Source organism: Mus pahari, chromosome 10 (genome assembly GCF_900095145.1).
Source record: "Mus pahari chromosome 10, PAHARI_EIJ_v1.1, whole genome shotgun sequence".
Taxonomy (NCBI): domain Eukaryota; kingdom Metazoa; phylum Chordata; class Mammalia; order Rodentia; family Muridae; genus Mus; species Mus pahari.
This window is the reverse complement of record NC_034599.1, coordinates 81,354,074-81,371,868: the sequence shown is the minus strand read 5'-3', so window position 1 is coordinate 81,371,868 and position 17,795 is coordinate 81,354,074. Positions and strand designations below refer to the sequence as shown.

Here is a 17,795-nt window from a genome sequence, read left to right as displayed (position 1 = left end):
GAAAAACTGTAATGGTGCACAGTAGGACTTCATTAGCTGGCCATGTGTACAGTCCTGAGTTCTAAGAAATGTGGAGGCACAGAAAGAGAGAACAAGCTGCCAGTTGCATAGATGCTGCTTCAGGGAGGAAATATGGATCCTCCTGTGTTTGCTTCATTCCCAGAAATCTGACACGATCTGTCAGATAGCCATGAAGATGAAGAAGCAGCATCCATCAGGTACAAAGTGCAGGTTAGAAGTCGTTTTGTGATTGGTGGTGAGAACCTAGATCATACCAGTGTGGGTGAGCAGCTGAGGGAGGCGGCCACTAAGGAACCAGAGCCTGAGGATGGTGAAATTATTGCACGTGAAGGCAGATGTGCCACAGTGATTGAGAAAGGATCAAGGTGAACAGTGGGTTGATAGAGTAAAGTTAACTAATATTCTACAGTTGTTTTCCCATATTTAAAAATCTCACTGTACTGGTATCTATCAGAATCAAAGCACATTACTTATCTTTATACTAAAAAATGAAGTTATGGACAAATATGTTCTTTCACTGACCTTTAATCTCTCTTTAGACTAGTGTGTGTGTGTATGTGTGTGTGTGTGTGTGTGTGTGTGTGTGTATTTATTGATAATTTACCCAGAGTAGCAATACTTACTCAGAATTGTAATTCTTTTGCAGTGGTTAATTGTTACAGGTTGGGTTCCTTGGGAAGCAAACTGATGTTTGGAAGTATCAAGAATTCCGTTCACATCAACATTGGGTTTGAATGAAAAATTAAGTCCTGTTGCTTACCCAAATAAAACTCTTTTCTTTGTGATGTTAGCACTGATCCAGAGATGGGGAGTTAAGAGGTACAGCTAGGGAAGGAACCAGATCCCTTCTTTCCTGTTGAAGAATCCAATGTGACTTCTGACTTTTTTAAGATTTATTTTTATTATTTTTAATTGAGAGAGAGAGAGAGAGAGAGAGAGAGAGAGAGAGAGAGAGAGAGAGAGAGAGAGAAAATATGTGCACATATGTACAGGTGTCCACAGAGGCATCAGATCCCTCTGGAGTTGGAGTTACAGGTGAGCCACCTGATGTGGGTTTGAGGTTCTCTGCAAGAAAAATTCATGCTCATAACCACTGACCATTCTCCAGCTCCCTCCAGCTCCATTCTTACAAGATGATGTCTGTGTCCACATTCTGTCCATGGAGTGACAGTAGAGCAGCCGCATCCTCAGTGTTTTCAATAGGATTTCTTCCGTGGAACACTTACCTGGAGCCTTTTGCTTCTATCTTTTGACTAGTGCTGTGGCCACCACAACTTGCATATGGTTTAAGGAGCCGGTTACGTTGAGCTGAGCACACCTCCCTGCTCATGACGTAACTAGGTCTCTGTTAGAGGGAAGGCAGAGTCCTTGGCTTACAAGGGCAGATAGAGAGCCACTGTGTTAGAGATTGCTAAAGGTGGATTGGTGCTTCCTGATTTTGTGTTCAGTGTTAGGTATTGCCAGTCACTTCCTTCCCATCCAGGAAATATAAAATGATATTTCCCATGCCACACAAACAGTAGGCTTATGTTTTCAAGGTATATTTATTCTCTCTTGTAACCATATTTCTCTGGAGATTTAGTTCATACTTCTGGTTATTAAGGAAATTGAATGTCTCTTACCAATGTGGAATTATTTTGGTATATTTCTTATTGATTGAATGTCATTAATGCAGTGTTTCTTCAAAAAGAGCTTTAGGGTTCTAATTCTGCAATATTTTGCTGTTTGAATTTCATTATTATTACTATTATTATTATTATTATTATTTTACAATCCAGCCATTATCCCCTCCCACAGTTCCTCACCCCATTCCTCCTCTTCCCCAACCCCAGGCCTCCCCCTTCCCTGGGGCCTCAAGTCTCTCTAATTAGGCACATCTTCTCCCACTGAGGCCAGACCATGCAATCCTCTGCTATGTATGTGTCAGAGGACTCAGGCCAATTGGTGTATCCTGCCTGGTTGGTGGCTCAGTGGCTGCTCCCAGGGGTCCAGGTTAGTTGAGACTGCTGGTCTTCCTATGGGTTACCCACCCCACCCCCCACTTCTTCCATCCTTCCCCTAATTCAACCACAGGGGTCCCCAACTTCAGTCCTATGGTTTGGTATAAGTATCTATATCTGTCTCAGTCAGCTGCTTGTTGGGCCTCTCAAAGGATAGCTGTTTTTCTTTCTTAGGTAAGGAGTTGGGGGGGATACCAGATGATGTCTCAACTATTAAGAGCCCTTGCTGCTCTTGCAGAAAATCTGGTTCCATTGCCAGTGCCTACATGGTAGCTCATAACTGTCTGTAACTCTCATGCCAGAGGAATCAGTGCCCTGCTGGCCTCCTTGGACACCAGGTACAAACATGGTTTACACATGAAAAAAGTTTCAGGAATTGAAAGTCTGTTGTAAAAAGTCTGGCAGGCTAGACTCACACACACAACCACCTTGTTTTGACTGTCTGGTTCTGAACAGAGTCATGTGCAGGCAAGATACAGCTTGCCCTTGGTCATGGTAAGGCCTACCAAGTGACTGGAAGGGATCACATGGTACATCTGGAGTGACTACATTCTTTTATGGATGCTTTAAGAATTTTCTTTAGAAACATGTGAAGCACACTGGATGCAATGGTGACCATAAGGAAAACCTTATATGCCCCTCCCAAAAAAAAATAGAAAGATGAAATCTTTCTGTGAGGAATTATTGAATTATTTCTTCTTTTAGCTTTTCTGTGTTTTCAAATACATGGTGATATTTTTAATTAAAAAAAATATGTTTAAACAGTTGGATCTTGAGGAAATTGCTGCAAACATACAAAATGTGAAGTTACTTATTACCTTTAAGGCAACTGGATAATGCTTATGGAATGATTAGAGCTGGTCCCATTTAAATGTGGGCTTTAAGACCCAGCAAGGCATCTCCCCTACATTCCTTATTGCTAACTGAATAGTGTGCCAGCTTCACAATTATTTCTATCTTTGGAGATTTAGAAGTTACTGTGAAATCAGAAAATCAGGCCAAAATATAGGTTAGTCACATTCTTTACTAATTTGTTAAATGATGCTATTGAATTATAACAGTACTATTAACCTTTGAATTCAGACCTAGGTCAGCTGTTACGGTAGTCTCTACATTGAACATTGCTCCACTGATGGTGTAATACCATCACACATTGAGTAGCAACATAGTACTCAAGCCACAGTGACTCTCAACAAAAACTATTCATAATTACCAGCTTTGCTCTTTCTGATTCATCATAAGGATATACTTACTGTAACCATCTTAAAGAATAATTTGTTCAAAAGTGATAAAGCCTTAAAGTCACCTTGCTTCACAGTCTCCTCACATTCACTTAGCTCCATCTGTCATTTCAAGTGTCTTGGATCAAAAGTGGATGTTGACTGGGTGGCATCTGGGGATGCAGTGATCATAGTGTAATGACGGTGGCAGTGTGGTGCTCCCAGCCTGTGGTGGTCATTTACCTTCCCGTTGCCTGTCCTCGTACTTACTGTCCATCATTCCCAGATGCGCCTCCAATCTTGTGTTTGTGATGTTTCCTTCTGTTGTCTGCAATATTTAGAAATACTATCTGGAACAAAACTCATCAAGCCTGCAGCTTTGAATAAACCATCCCCTCACCGTGAGGGTAGCCCAGCTATACCTAAGAGGCCTGAAGACCCTTCAGATGACTCCTGTGTTCAGTTACAGACTGTAGGTATTGAATTTCATTTTAATATTTATAATTTTTATATCTTAAATTATTTTAAAACTAGATCATAAAGTATGTGTTAATTGCACACTGTATATAAGAAAATACAATTGAAGTTGATTAATATACACAAATAAAATATGAAATTTCTCTTCTGTGTTCACATTGCTCTTATGTTTCTTTGTAGTGGAGCATGTCATTTCCAGACTTTATTTTTCTGTTTGTGTTCTAGCCTTAAAGGTACAGCTAGTATAATGAAGCAATGCTTCTTTTTTGAAAGGAGCCTTTGGGATCCTACAGTGGGAACAGAGACAAAGAGTTACTAATATTGAAAAGAGCTCAGGATGCAGAGGAAAAATGGACGGGTGCACAAGCACTGATTGAGCAAATGAAAATGACCTTCTGTGAGAAGGAGAAAGAACTGGAGAAAACAGTGGAAAGCCTCAAGAGGCAACAGGAGAGAGAGCTCCTCAAACTGAACCAAGAGAACTACATTCTCCAGGCCAAGGTAACAAACACACCATTCTCTTCTGGTTTTCCTTTTTATTTATTTAAAAACAAAACAAAACAAAAAACCTATGCTTCCTACTAAATTCCTTGTCATCCTTGGTGCCTGGAGCTATTGATGATGATGCAGACTTTGTTCTTTGTTCTCTCCTTACAAAAGAGTGAACTGGAAAGAGGAAAAGGAAAACTGGCTTGTTTGGATGATTTTCCTGTATCAGCTGTCCTTTTAAAAACACATCAAGTGGCCTAATTGGCCATCCTTAGGAAGAGAGGCCCCTTGGTCTTGCAAACTTTATATGACCCAGCACAGGGGAAGGCCAGGGCCAAGTAGTGGGAGTGGGTGGGTAGGGGAGCAGGGATGGGGGTAGGGTATAGGGAACTTTCGGGATAGCATTTGAAATGTAAATAAAGAAAATAATAATAAATATATAAATAAATAAATTTAAAAAAAAAAAAAACACATCACGGAGTTCATTCTGCCCTGCAGAGAAGTGAGAGTTTTAGCAAGAACGGCGTGGGACAGTGTAGAATCAGCGTGTTGCCATTATGCTTCTGAGTCTCGTCTCTCCCCAGAAAATCCCTGTGCTGACTTGACCGTGGTCATAGCACTTCCCAAGTACGGTCACCAAGAGAGATGCTTTGAGTCTGAGAACCCTTTATCTTCCTCACTTCATTTGCCTCTGTGAATAAAACAATTCCTCCATTTTCTTAAAGTTAAGTAGCTTTGAAGAAACAAGCAGAAAACAGAGATGGCTACAACTTGGAGAAACATCTGACCCCCTCACTGGAGAGAAACTGAAACAAATTCAAAAAGAGATACAAGAACAAGAGACGCTTCTTCAAGGCTACCAACAGGTATGGTAATAATTATAAAAATAGGGCATATTAAAATACTGCTGTGGTCATGTAGCATTCAGATATAAGTAAGGTAATAATTTGACTAGCGGCTTCCCCCCCCCCAAAACACACCTTTTCTTCCCTCCAACCCCCAACTCCAGCTTCCCTCCTGGGCTCCTCCCTGTGCCCTGGAACTCACTTGCAGTCATGAGAGCCTCAAGGTTGTGATCCACCTCCCAAGTCCTAGGGACAGACATGCACTGTCTTGCCAGTTGTTATGAATGTTTATTAGCCAGATTAAAGTACCTAAGAACATCAATTCTGATTTAAATAAAAACCTAGTTTTAAATATTAACTTTAATGTCTGCTGTGAAACCATGTGCAATCCTATCATCCTTCAGTCTCTCTGAGGAGGGAAAACCCGGACAAGTTTAAGACTTACCTTCCTCCTCTGTCTCCCTTTCTGTCCTGTTTCTCCTCTCTTGTCTCCACCTCATTACAGTTTCTTTTACAACTATAATCTGAGTTCTGAGCTGTACTTTATCACCCAGAGAGGATTTGGAGAAAGCATTTTCACGTCAGTTGCTCTGAGTGTTTTGCCAGCACACACATGCCGCCCCAGTGTAGTGAGATCCACTCAGATTCTTAAGCCCCTGTCTCATCTTGCCTTACAGAGAGGCATTGTTAAGTTTCACAGACCCGTAAGTATGTCTGCTGTCGCCTCAGAAGACACTTAAGTTCTGTGTATGTTGACGTGCCTTCTGCCGGGCAATGGTCCACACATGCTGAGGTAATCCAGAGTTTTTGCTATGACCTCAAAAGCTCCTAGTTTTCAGCAAATTCTCAATGTAAAGTGAGGTCAGTAAATCTAATCAGAGATCCATCAGTTCCATATCTAATTACCTTACTGTTAGAAGCCCCTCTGACCCAAACTAGAATTGAGTCTATAGTCCCTCTGGGCTTTCTCACCCTTAGGGAAGCACATCGGTGATAGGATGAGATGACTCCATTTCCACTCTTCCTTATACATTTACACTGAGGAAGTGCAGTTTACTACACTCCTTAACCATTAGACCCTTCAGTTTAGGGAAGTTGTATAACTTTTTTTTTTCTAGTAAACATTTTTTGGCATTTCCAAAAGAGTTGTGTCTAGATAAGTTGCTGTCTAAGATAATAGATGTGTGAAAAAGATTTTAAATTTATAAAATTAAAAAACAGGAAATTTTAAAGACCACTTAAGTGATTTGTCTATTAACATTTCATTTTATGTTATACTGCAATTTTTAACTAAAATCCATTTTTCTGTTTTTAAAAAGGAAAACGAAAGGTTGTATAATCAAGTAAAAGATCTTCAGGAACAAAATAAGAAAAATGAAGAGCGAATGTTTAAAGAAAATCAGAATTTATTTAGTGAGTTGGCCTCTTTAAAGTAAGTTCTTTTGAAATTTTTACCTTTACATGTACTTAACAGTTTCTAAGCATGGTATATTAATAATGTGGGGTTTTCTTGAAAATGGCACTTGTGCATCTATGTTTTTTCATTTGCACACTGACTTCCAGTCTCATAACTCATATATTATATATTGAGATGATTTTTTCTTTTACTAATTGATAGCTAATACATCCACATGTGAGTTTGACATTGCGTTTAAGAAACTGAAAATAGGCTCTTAAACTCTCACCTTTCTTACTCTAATCTCTAGCTCTCCCTTCCCCCCTCTCTCCATGCAGCCATGGCCAGCCTCTCTCCCTCTTTCTACCTTCTGTCTTTCCCCCTGCCTTTCTACAATAAAGCTCTAAAACCATTAAAAAAAGAGAGAAAGAAAGAAAGAAAGAAAGAAAGAAAGAAAGAAAGAAAGAAAGAAAGAAAGAAAGAAAGAAACTAAAAATAGAGCATTTGTCTTTGTCCATAGATAAGCCTAAAATGCTTAAATATTCCCCAAGCAATGACTTGGCTAATAATACAAAAGTTAAAAATAAGAACCTCAGTTTCACCTTGGCCTTAGGTTATGTAGAAACAGAATAACCATAGGGTAATTCTGGAAAGAGAAAAAGGAAAAATAATTGTAGAAAAATAGAAGAAGAGGAGGAAGGAGAGGGGGGGTGTAAAGGGTATGATCTCACGGAGCCTGGCTTCACTCTGGTGCCACCGGGGAGCTCTGAAGATTAGACCGTTGCTGCACAGCTTTCGCCCAGCTGAGCAGGGGATAGCCCAGCCCTGGCGGGAATGCACCTGCAGGTGTGCTGATTTGATTCTTGAACATACTTACATCTTCTTTCCAAATGTTCCTCATAAGGATTTCTGCAAAGTCCTGGTTCAGTGCCCAGTCCCCATGCAGTAGGCCTGATGACATGCACCTGTAATCCAGCTCCCTGGAGGCCATCGTCAGCCACACAGCAGTTTAGAGATCAGCTTGAAGTGCCTGTGACTGTGCTAGATAAAGAACTATCTTCACCACGGGCCTTCTACAAAGTACTCCAGAATCCCAAACTAAATGAGCTTCCAGGATAAAATAATCTATTCAGATAATTTATGTAGAACATTAAGGCTATTTTATCTTATATACATTTCTTGAGAAAGTGTCTAAACATTTAATCTGAGGTCCAGCTATGTTTGGTTTTGTTTCTGTGTATAACTTGGAGTTTGTGTTTGTCAGAAGATGGGAGGTAGCAACAGTGAGACCAGGAGTGCACAGAAAGCTTTAGAAAATCAGTACATTATCTGAGATACTTCATTTCTCTGGGAATTAGAAGCATTGTTTTTAAATTTCAATTAAACCAAAATCATAGGATTTTTGTTCTTCTAAAGTGAAAAGTATCAGCATTTCCTCCAGCCACCTTCCCTTTAACATTTCTAGAGATCCGTGTAATTTGAGTTCATTAACAGTATGATGTATTAAAAGGAGTACCTTGTTTTTAAATAAAAAAAAATTTTTTTAATCAGAGAACAGATGCACAAAAATCGTTTTCTGTCTCAAGCAGTTGAAAATACAGAACCCACAAAAAAACAGAATTTTACAGATCTTCTAGCAGAATTACGGGCTGCACAGGTAAGTTGAAAAAGGATTTTAACTATTGAGGTTATTAGTAAAATTATCATAGAAATTTCAGAATGTGTAAAAAAATCTGTAGTAAATATGTAAATAAAATATATTTGAAATATTTGAAAATTAAAAAGTATCTAATATTAGCATTAGGTATTCCTGTGACTTTGATACACAGAAAATAATTGGAAACTGGTTTAAATGGTCTCTGTTCTACAGTACAGCCTTTCCTCAGGCGTTTGTCATACAGAGCCACATCAGAGGCACTGCATTTGGGGCACACATATACTTTATTTCAGATAAATCCCCAGGCTGGGAAGACGGCCCAGCCGTTGGTGAGGGGCTTGTAATGCGTTTGCCCTTGCTCACACACACGTGCGCACACGCACACACGCAGGCAAACACACTCATGCTTAGCACAGTTAAAAATAATAAACATTTTTTAAAAACAATTTGTAACCTATGGAAGTGACCGTTAGCTTTTAAAGTTAGTAACTTTTTACCTATCTCCCATCACTCAGTGCACATCTAGATGGCAGACTACATATTATAAATACTTGTATCCGAGTTACCCAGGATAAAGGCGAGGACGCATCTGTCAATTGGTGGTTTCAGTTCCTGGACCCTACAGTCCTTTCCTGTATCTGTATCTAGAAGGACACTGCCTGTGTTTTCCTCAAGCAATTTCAGTGTTTTGGGTTTCTCATTGAGGTCTTTGATCCATTTGAACCGAAGTTTTTACAGGGCAGTAGAGAGGGGTCTATTTTCATTCTTCTATATATGAACATCCAGTTTTCCCAGTTCCATTTGTTGAAAAGGCTTTCTTTAGTGTGTGTTTTGAGATCTTTGTCAACTACTAGAAGGCCCTAGTTAGCTGTATTCACATTTGGATCTTGTATTTTGAGCCACTGATCTACCTGCCTGCCTTTGTGCTAGTAATGTGCTGTTTCCATCACCATAGCCCTGTGTATGTTTTGAAATCTGGAGAGGTATTCCCTTCAGCATTGCTATGTTTGCACAGAATTGCTTTCACTGACTGGGATCATTTGTGGTTGCATATGAATTTTATGACTTTTTTTCTACTTTCATAAAGATTGAGATGGAGATTTTGAGTGGGACCACATTGCATCTGTAAATAGCTTTGGTAAAATGGCCATTTTCAAAATATTAATTCTACCAACCCATGGGTGTGTCTTCCCATTTCCTAGTGTCTATCTCTTTTCTTAGAAGTTTAAAGTTTTCATTGTGTGCCCAGTGACTCACAAGAGAGAGAAAGTCCTATTTTCTGGGCAGAACTCCCTCATGTGCCATGTCTCACACACCATGTGGTCGTGCAACGATCTCTCTCCCTGCTTCTATGCACACTTAGAGTGGACATCCATCTAACCACGGAGTGTGAGACTGAATTCACTGATACTTCAAATTCTGAAATAATTGTAGTGAAGTAGACACCACTAGACAGCATGTCTCAGTCAAAGTAGTTAAACAAAAGGTATTTGCAGAAAGGTACTGAGATGTTGAAGCTCATGATGCCACCAAAAAGACATCCATGGATCAAAGAGATCACATGTTGTTTGATGAAATGAATCTAAGATAGCTATAAAATCCCAAGTTACATGATGTTTTATGGATACATTTATTTTCTTTTGTGAGAAGAAATCATAAGATAGTATGATACAGTATTTGTGAGAATTTGTAGTTCTATTACTGAGTCCAAGACTTTCTTCAGCAATTTCACGGTGTGTGTGTGTGTGTGTGTGTGTGTGTGTATCTGTGTGTGTGTGGGGGGGGGAGAGAGAGAGAGAGAGAGAATATGGCAGCTGTTTTTCTTTATCCTAGCTAGTTCCCCAGTAATGACAGAGACCAAGGTTTACTTTCAAACTTCACCTCAATACCCAGGCAGTGAGTTGATGTATCTTAATCCCCTAAGCTAATGTGATTGACTTCCAGCCCAAATCCCCATAATACTTGCACATAGAGCCTCCCTTACTTAAGCTGAGCTCTTAGGAACTCCTTTTGTTCCTCTGTGTGGCTTAATATGCATCTCCTTTCCTCTCTCTTTCCTTCCCCTGGCTGGCAGAAGTCCTGCCTTATTCTGTCTTCTGCCCAGCCATTGGGTGATCAGCTTTTATTGGCAAGGCAGAGAATAAATAGCCAAGAATTGTTTACACAAACTTGAGATAGGAGATTCTTGTCATAAACATTACCATGCCGTGTCAATAGTGAAACAAGATGTGAAGACAAAGAAATCAGGATTTGAATAACACATGGATAACCTTTACACAGTGCACAACAATATTATACCTACAGAAAGCAAGAGCAATCGCCATGTGCTTATACTGTAAGTAGTGAGAAGAGTGAGCACACAGATCAGTGCTGTGTAAAACAGAGGTGCAAGAGGTTGGGCATAGAAGGTATTACTAGAAATCCCTTCTTGCTTTGAGCTGAACTCTGGGATTAAAGTCGTATGCCACCATGCCTGGCTGATTTTGATAACTCTTGTATCATAATTACATAAAATGGTTGAACATTAAAATAAAGGTTAAGGGGTTAAAGAGATGGCTCAGTTGGTTGAGACCACTTTCTGCTCGCAGAAGGTTATGAATTTTGTAAACCAGAGGAGTGGACATAGCCCAAGTATTGACAGAAGTGTGGAATACAAGATATTTGGGGATTCATTTTGTTTTTTAAACTATTCGTATGTGCATGAGTGTTTGCCTGCATGTGTCTATGTACCCCGCAGATGCCTGGTGCCTGTGGAAGGCAGAAGGCATCGGATCCCCTGGAGCTGGTGTCATAGATGTTGTGAGTGCTAGGAGTCAAGCCTGGGTCCTCTGGGAGAGCAGCAAGTACTCTCAACTACTGAGCCATTTATTCAGCCCCTTGACCTTTATTTTCATGTCCTGCCCCTTTGTGTAATTATGATATAAGAGTTATCAAAATAAGCCAGGCATGGTGGCATACAACTTTAATCCCAGTACCTGGGAGGCATATGTAAGTGGATCTCTGTGAGTTGGAGTCCAGCCTGTTCTACCTAGCGAGTTCTAGGTCAGCCAGGCTTACATAGTGAGAACCTGTCTTTAAAATAATAATTATCATCATCAAAAAATAAAAGTAAAATTCTGCTTTTAGGTGAATAGGTAATAGGTTAGGAATCTAGTGCTGAAAAGAAAATAGAACTGTGCCTGGAGGGGAGGAATTCTTGCTTTCAGAGAAGGTGGCCAGGCAAGGTCTCCAGTCATGACATGAAGAGACAGACTACCTAGCAGAAGGATAAGGAGTACAGAGTCTTGAGGTAGGAATGCTTACTGGGTAGGGGTTATTCAGACAACAGCAAGCAGTATCCATGGCTACAGGGAACAGGAGATTTCTAATGGTGTGCTCGGCCATAGTCACGGCTGAGTTGTGTGACTCTGAAAGTTGTGGTTAAAGATTTGTGGCTGAGAGGAAAACCACCTGAAGGTTCATCTGGAGGAGTACAACTAGTCCTGATAGCTGCTGTAAGAGCAGGCTGGAGGGGCTGAGAGGGAGAGGAACTTACGTACATGTAAGGTTCTTGCAGTCTAGCTGAGGGGTTACTGACCATCAGTGTGCTTTGAAAAAGAACACATGAGGATAATAGAGTGGTGTCTCCAGTGGAAGGCTGGGAAGACTGGACTCAACACTACAGGCTGTGGGAAGTTACTGATGGTCCAGGGGTAGAGCACCCTCTGTCCCTTTTAGATTAAAATATGACCTGAAATTTAGGAAACATTCACAGTAGTATTTTTTTCGATGGTTGAGTGAAGGAGAAAATATCCCATGACTTCTTTATTGGTTTGGAAGTAACCTACTTTTGTGTTTCTTCAATTATCAAGAAAGAAAAAAACCATCTAATGGAAGACATCAAAAGACTGAAGCAAGACAAACAAGCTCTGGAAGTAGACTTGGAAAAAGTTAAGAGAGAGAGGGACCAAGCCAAAGATCAAATCGCCTATGCCACAGGTGAGCATGACCGAGACTGCCTGTGTTCTCTGGTTGTTCTAAGCACGAGTACAAGTAATAGAAACCAGATTGTGTCATTAAAATACTTACCCTGAATGTAACTTGTAGTCTTTAAAACATCTTTAAATAAAGATAATATACACTTCTTATTTTTAACAAGAACAATTGCACCATCAGGGGAGAATCATACATTAATTGAATGTATGGCTTTGTTTTGAATTATTTAGAAGCCTGTGGTCGTAGCCTGACAAGGCTTCCTGAAGGCAGTGCTAAAACATGCTCTGAAGTATTTGCCACATGGACAGACAACTCTGCAGTATTTTCTAAGAAATGAAAGGACACATGGCATAGCACCCACCAGGAGAAATTCCAGAAGGATAAGAATGACCAGATTTAATGGGACCGGGGAGGAAGGGGCGTTTGGGAGAAGAATGGCTTTGGAGCCTGCCCTGACAGTGAGATTTGGAAGTAGAACTGAGGAGGGCTCAGTGTGCCTTTAGCACATGTTGGGTAGGTGATGGGGCAGCAGAGCACAGGCTGGAAAGGTCAGGAGAGCTTTACACCAGTTCGTCTTCTATCTACAGTACCTTCAGCTTCAGTGTAATAACTATACAAAGAACCCATTCTTGAGTGCTTATGAGAATATGATGTTCCTTTCTAATCTCTAAAGCAGAAGAGAAAAGCTATTTTCAAGAATTAATTTTGAAAGTTCAAAAGCCTTTTTCATGTAAATTTGTGTTAGCTATTGTCTTAGTCAGGGTTTCTATTCCTGCACAAACATCATGACCAAGAAGCAAGTTGGGGGGGGGGGTTATTCAGCTTACACTTCCACATTGCTGTTCATCGCCAAATGAAGTCAGGACTGGAGCTCAAGCAGGGCAGGAAGCAGGAGCTGATTCAGAAGCCATGGAAGGATGTTCTTTACTGACTTGCCTCCCCTGGCTTGCTCAGCTTGCTTTCTTATAGAACCCAAGACTACCAGCCCAGAGATGGCACCACCCACAAGGGGACCTCCCCGATTGATCACTAATTGAGAAAATGCCTTACAGCTGGATCTCATGGAAGCACTTCCCCAACTGAAGCTCCTTTCTCAGTGATAACTCCAGCTGTGTCAAGTTGACACAAAACTAGCCAGTACAGCTATAATAATACATTTTTATTTGTAACTATAGGCATTCCTTATTATTCCTTGAATCTATTCATTTTCCCCTGAAAACATCTTGATTTTCATAATAAGTCAGTGGAAAACAATCACACATTTCGAGATAGCCATCCTTGCTATGAAGTAGGTTTGGATTATTTTATTAACACAATCTCTTGGCTCTATTACTAAGACTCAACTAGACACTGACCTATACATCATTTGCTTTTGCCTTTTGTTTCTTCATAATGCTTTCACTAGATAGACATTTATAAATACAATTTTGTTATTACCATATTTTGAAAAATTACTATCAGGTTATTGAGCCATTTTATCATATAGGTGAAAAATTATATGAAATAAAGATTTTAGAAGAAACACATAAACAAGAAGTGAGTCGTCTACAAAAGCGGTTACAGTGGTACGCTGAAAATCAGGAGCTTCTGGATAAGGATGCAGCTCGCCTCAGAGAGGCCAATGAAGAGACTGAGAAGCTGAGATTAGAGGTGCGTTTGCACAGGAGCCAACTTGCTGTGGTGTCTCTCGTGGACCTTCCTGTCATGGTTCCCTCACTGCCGTGTGCTTGTCTCCTGGTCTGGAGATGAACCCAGGCCCATGCACTTGCTCTGCCGTTGTGCTGTATGCTCGGCTCCAACCCTGGCTCTGTAGGTCTGGATTTATAGCTAGTTTGGGTTTTGGTTTAACTTTAGGTGACTTGGCTTTTTAGGTAGATTGTAGATACGTGCCAGCTATTTATCACAGCCTGACCCACAGGGGCCTGCTGAGCACCTCCTCTGAGCCGCTCAGTCAGTTGACTCATCTAGGACACAGCATCTCCAGACTCAGGCCACTTGCTGCCTTGTCCTTGAGTTTTCACAAGCCTCACTGTCCTCCTCCATCAAAACTCAGCTCGAGTGTCTCCTCTCAGAACTTCCTCCTGCAGCCCTACCCTGCTCTGGCTTTCAGTAAGTAGTGTTTTGTTGCTAGAGCTTAGCTCTCTGTCAGGTGAATACCTTCTTGGTTTACTTGGTTAGCTTATCAACCATCTGTTTGTACAAGTGCACAGGCCCAGCTTCTTTTGTTTGCCCACATTTTCTGCAGCCAGTGCTGTACCACAGACACTTGGAGAAAGGACTAGCTCAGTCAGTGTCTGTTGTGGAGTGAGTGAGTAACATTATTCCCCACCTCTGCACACTTTGGGTGCTTTCTTATTGTTGTAAACACACTTCTTACCTTCCCACATTCTTCCTTTGTGGACAGATTGAAAAACTGAAAACTGAGTCTGGGAGCCCAGCTACTCAGCAGAGGCTACGCTCAAAGGAAAGAGCTCTTGATGCCAAAAGAATTCAGGATCTGGAGCGGCAGGTAAGTGTTAAAAATGTGGAAAAAAAAATTATTGAAGCACTTTTAATATATACAGTGCTGTTTCAGGATTTCCCACAAGACATAATTATTTATGAAATCCTTAAAGTGTGTTGCATAGCCCAGGGCTTAACCTGCAGAATGTTAGACTGAATCTCTCAGTCAGAAAATGGAAACCTATTGATGAGAGATTCTTCTGCCTTCCAGATCTAGTAAACTTCTAGAAAGAAGGAAGCAGAAACTGGAAGCATTGGGTATTGAGTTTATTTCCTGCTCTTTGGGAGGCTGAAGCAATAAGATCACTTGAATCCAGGAATTCAGGACAAGCTCAGGCAACATAGCAAAATCCTTTCTTTCTCTCTTTTTTTTAAGAACAAAACTAGTCCATATCCTGAACTCCTCTGTCCTCCACCCCCAAAAAAATGGGTGAGAAAGGAGTACCAGAAGATTTTAGAATTGGCAATGTTGCTAATTTAGGCAGTATTACAAAGAAACCACTCTGCACCGAGACAGTCCAGTGTTCCAGTCCCCTGGCCATCAGCCTGAGACACTCGCTCATGCTGGGCGTCACAGGTATTCATCTCATGGTCTGTGTAGCAAGACTATTCAAATCTCACTGGGAAGCGTCTTAAAATGAATTTTTTTTTTTAATTGAAGTAGTTTTTGATGAATACCGTCAATTTTCCTTCTATTTTAAAGCATTCTATATAGCATTTATATTTATAGCTAAATATTAAAGTACAATTTTCCAGCCTTTAATGAGAGAATAGGACTTGTGTAATCTCCTGATTCTTAAACAGACAGCTATTATTTCATCACAGATCTAAGACTGTGAGGTCATCACAGAGACAAGTGGTTTTATAAGGAGGAAAACTAAGTAAAAATTGTTACTTTCACAGGACCTTTCTGGTATTAAGAGGTATGACTTAGTAATTTCACTACAGGGCCAGGAAAAGGCTAGGACAACCGTGACTTGAAGAGATAGAGAGACTCTGTAGTGAGTGTGGTGCAGAATTGTACTCGGTGTCTTCAGGCTCAACAGTTTACCTTGGCAAGTGCAGAAGCAGCTGTCCAGGACTGTGAAGGGACAGAAACAAGGAGCAAGCCACTGGATCTCTTTAATAAAGCAAGGTCATGTCAGCGTGGATGTGTGAGAGTAAAGAAATGGGATGCTTACCGTGTGTCTAAGACTTCAGGTGGTGGGCTGCGGAAAGTGCTTGCCCTGAGAGCGTGAAAGCCAAGTTCAGTCCTTAGGACCTCCAGAGAATGTCGGCATAGTAGCATGCACTTGTCATCCCAACTCTGGAGGGAGTAGAAACAGCTGGGGTTCACTGGACAGCTAGCCAGCAGGCCCAGTCCACAAAGCCCAACTCTAGTAAAAGCCCTATAAAAATCATCTCACAAGACCACTTCTGAGAACAACACTCAAGGTTGACCTCCATCGGCTTCTGATTGCAAGCGCAGGTGTACACATACTCATATTCATTCATTCATATTCCCTCTCCCTCTCCCTCTCCCTCTCCCTCTCTCTCTCCCCCTCTCTCTCCCTCTCCCTTCCTAACCCCCTCCCTCCCTCACTGAAGTGGTGCTCCATGTTATCCAGAAACACTCTTTCACTGAACATTTATTGATTATGTATCTTAGATTTTAGCCTCATAAACTACTCATTAGAAATACTTTTAGTGAGGTTTGCTACATGTGCACTCTTGAGCATTTCTTTTGTAATGATTTTATAACTAAATATGTTATATACTCAGAGTATAGCACAATATAATTAAAACCATTTTAGAGCTGTTGCTGAAATAGATTCGTTGTAAATAAAATGCATTTTCTAAATAAAACATTAGAATAAAGCTAATTGGATATACTTTATAAGGAAAATTTTACATTGTTTCTATTCATACTTTTATTTAATGAACTATTTCATAGTTTTTCAGTGAGGCCTTTTTAAAATTGGCTTGTGTACCAGTCATTGGTATCATTGACCAAAGAATAAAATTTTAACCCAAAATTAAAGAAAGTACAAATAGAATTTAACTTTCCTCCAAAAATGCATATGTGTTTCATGATATGACATTTTTAATATTAAAATCTATTTATTTTAACATTAAAATATGTTAAAATATTTTAATCTAATTCTCTTTTTAATATATGTGGCATATATATATGCTCTCATGCTTAATACTTTACTCAAATATAACTATATTATTAGCAGAGGAGACACCTCTGAAAGTTGTCCAAGGGAAATACATTTGTAATGTGTACCTTGATAAGTCTCAATTGGTTGTGTGCCATGAGTGCACAGCTTTAGAAACAGGAATGCTCGCTGCTGGCCTTGCAGACAGGATGTTCTGAAATCTCTACTATGGGTGTCTACAAACAGGATTTTGAGCTCCAGCAATTAAGAAAGGTAGTCTTTTTTTTTTTTTTTTTCTACAAACATGTAAGATAAGCCAGCATTTACCAGTGTTCACTCAGTGCTGGTACTCTGCAAAAGCTTATCAAGATGGAAGTAAATTGATCCTCCCTGTGCAAATCCTGTGAGTTAATATTGGTAACATCCTTGTTTAACTCATAAAGCAAGACATTTGGATTGAGCAGGTCCTCTACTGGGGAACAGTCTTATCAAACATGACCTAAGCACTGTGCTACACTGTGTCTCAGTTATGTTTTACTGCATGCTCATGGGCTAGAGAAGCATTTGACCAAAGACTTGGGTTTAATATATAGTTTACAGGATGCCATGGCTATAATACAGAATACCAATAGCAGATACAGAATACCAAACTGTAGTTTCTGTGTGCTAGGACACAACACTCTCTTACAGAACAGTCTTAAAACCTTAAAATATGTCATTGGTTTTTACATCTTTTATGAAGACTTTAAGAGGTCATTTTGGGGGGAGGGAGAGATGGCTCTGTGGTTCAGAGCACTTGCTGCTTTTTGCAAAAGACCCAGGTTCAATTCCCAGCATCCATGTGGTAGCTCACAATAGTCTATAACTCTAGCCCCAGAGGATACAGTACATTCTTCTGACCCATGTGGGCCCCTGCATGCACATGGTACTCAGGAAAACACTCATACGTGTACTTCTTTTAAAAGGTACTGTTAAACAATATGAACTAACCAGTACCCCCTGAGCTCGTGTCTCTAGCTGCATATGTAGCAGAAGATGGCCTAATCGGCCATCACTGGGAAGAGAGGCCCCT

At 40.3% G+C, this 17,795-nt stretch overlaps 1 protein-coding gene across 3 annotated transcripts in view; it reads left to right on the top strand.

Annotated features, from left to right (window-relative positions):
- Positions 1-17,795, top strand: part of Cep162 (centrosomal protein 162) — a 62,001-nt gene that overhangs the window by 27,692 nt on the left and 16,514 nt on the right. For all 3 annotated transcript variants that reach the window (XM_029543532.1, XM_029543531.1, XM_029543530.1), the window contains 8 exons: positions 3,583-3,713; positions 3,992-4,219; positions 4,933-5,073; positions 6,372-6,484; positions 8,000-8,105; positions 11,957-12,083; positions 13,567-13,730; positions 14,485-14,589. In XM_029543532.1, coding sequence (XP_029399392.1) covers positions 3,583-3,713; positions 3,992-4,219; positions 4,933-5,073; positions 6,372-6,484; positions 8,000-8,105; positions 11,957-12,083; positions 13,567-13,730; positions 14,485-14,589 — 1,115 coding nt within the window. The remainder of the gene's footprint in view (positions 1-3,582; positions 3,714-3,991; positions 4,220-4,932; positions 5,074-6,371; positions 6,485-7,999; positions 8,106-11,956; positions 12,084-13,566; positions 13,731-14,484; positions 14,590-17,795) is intronic.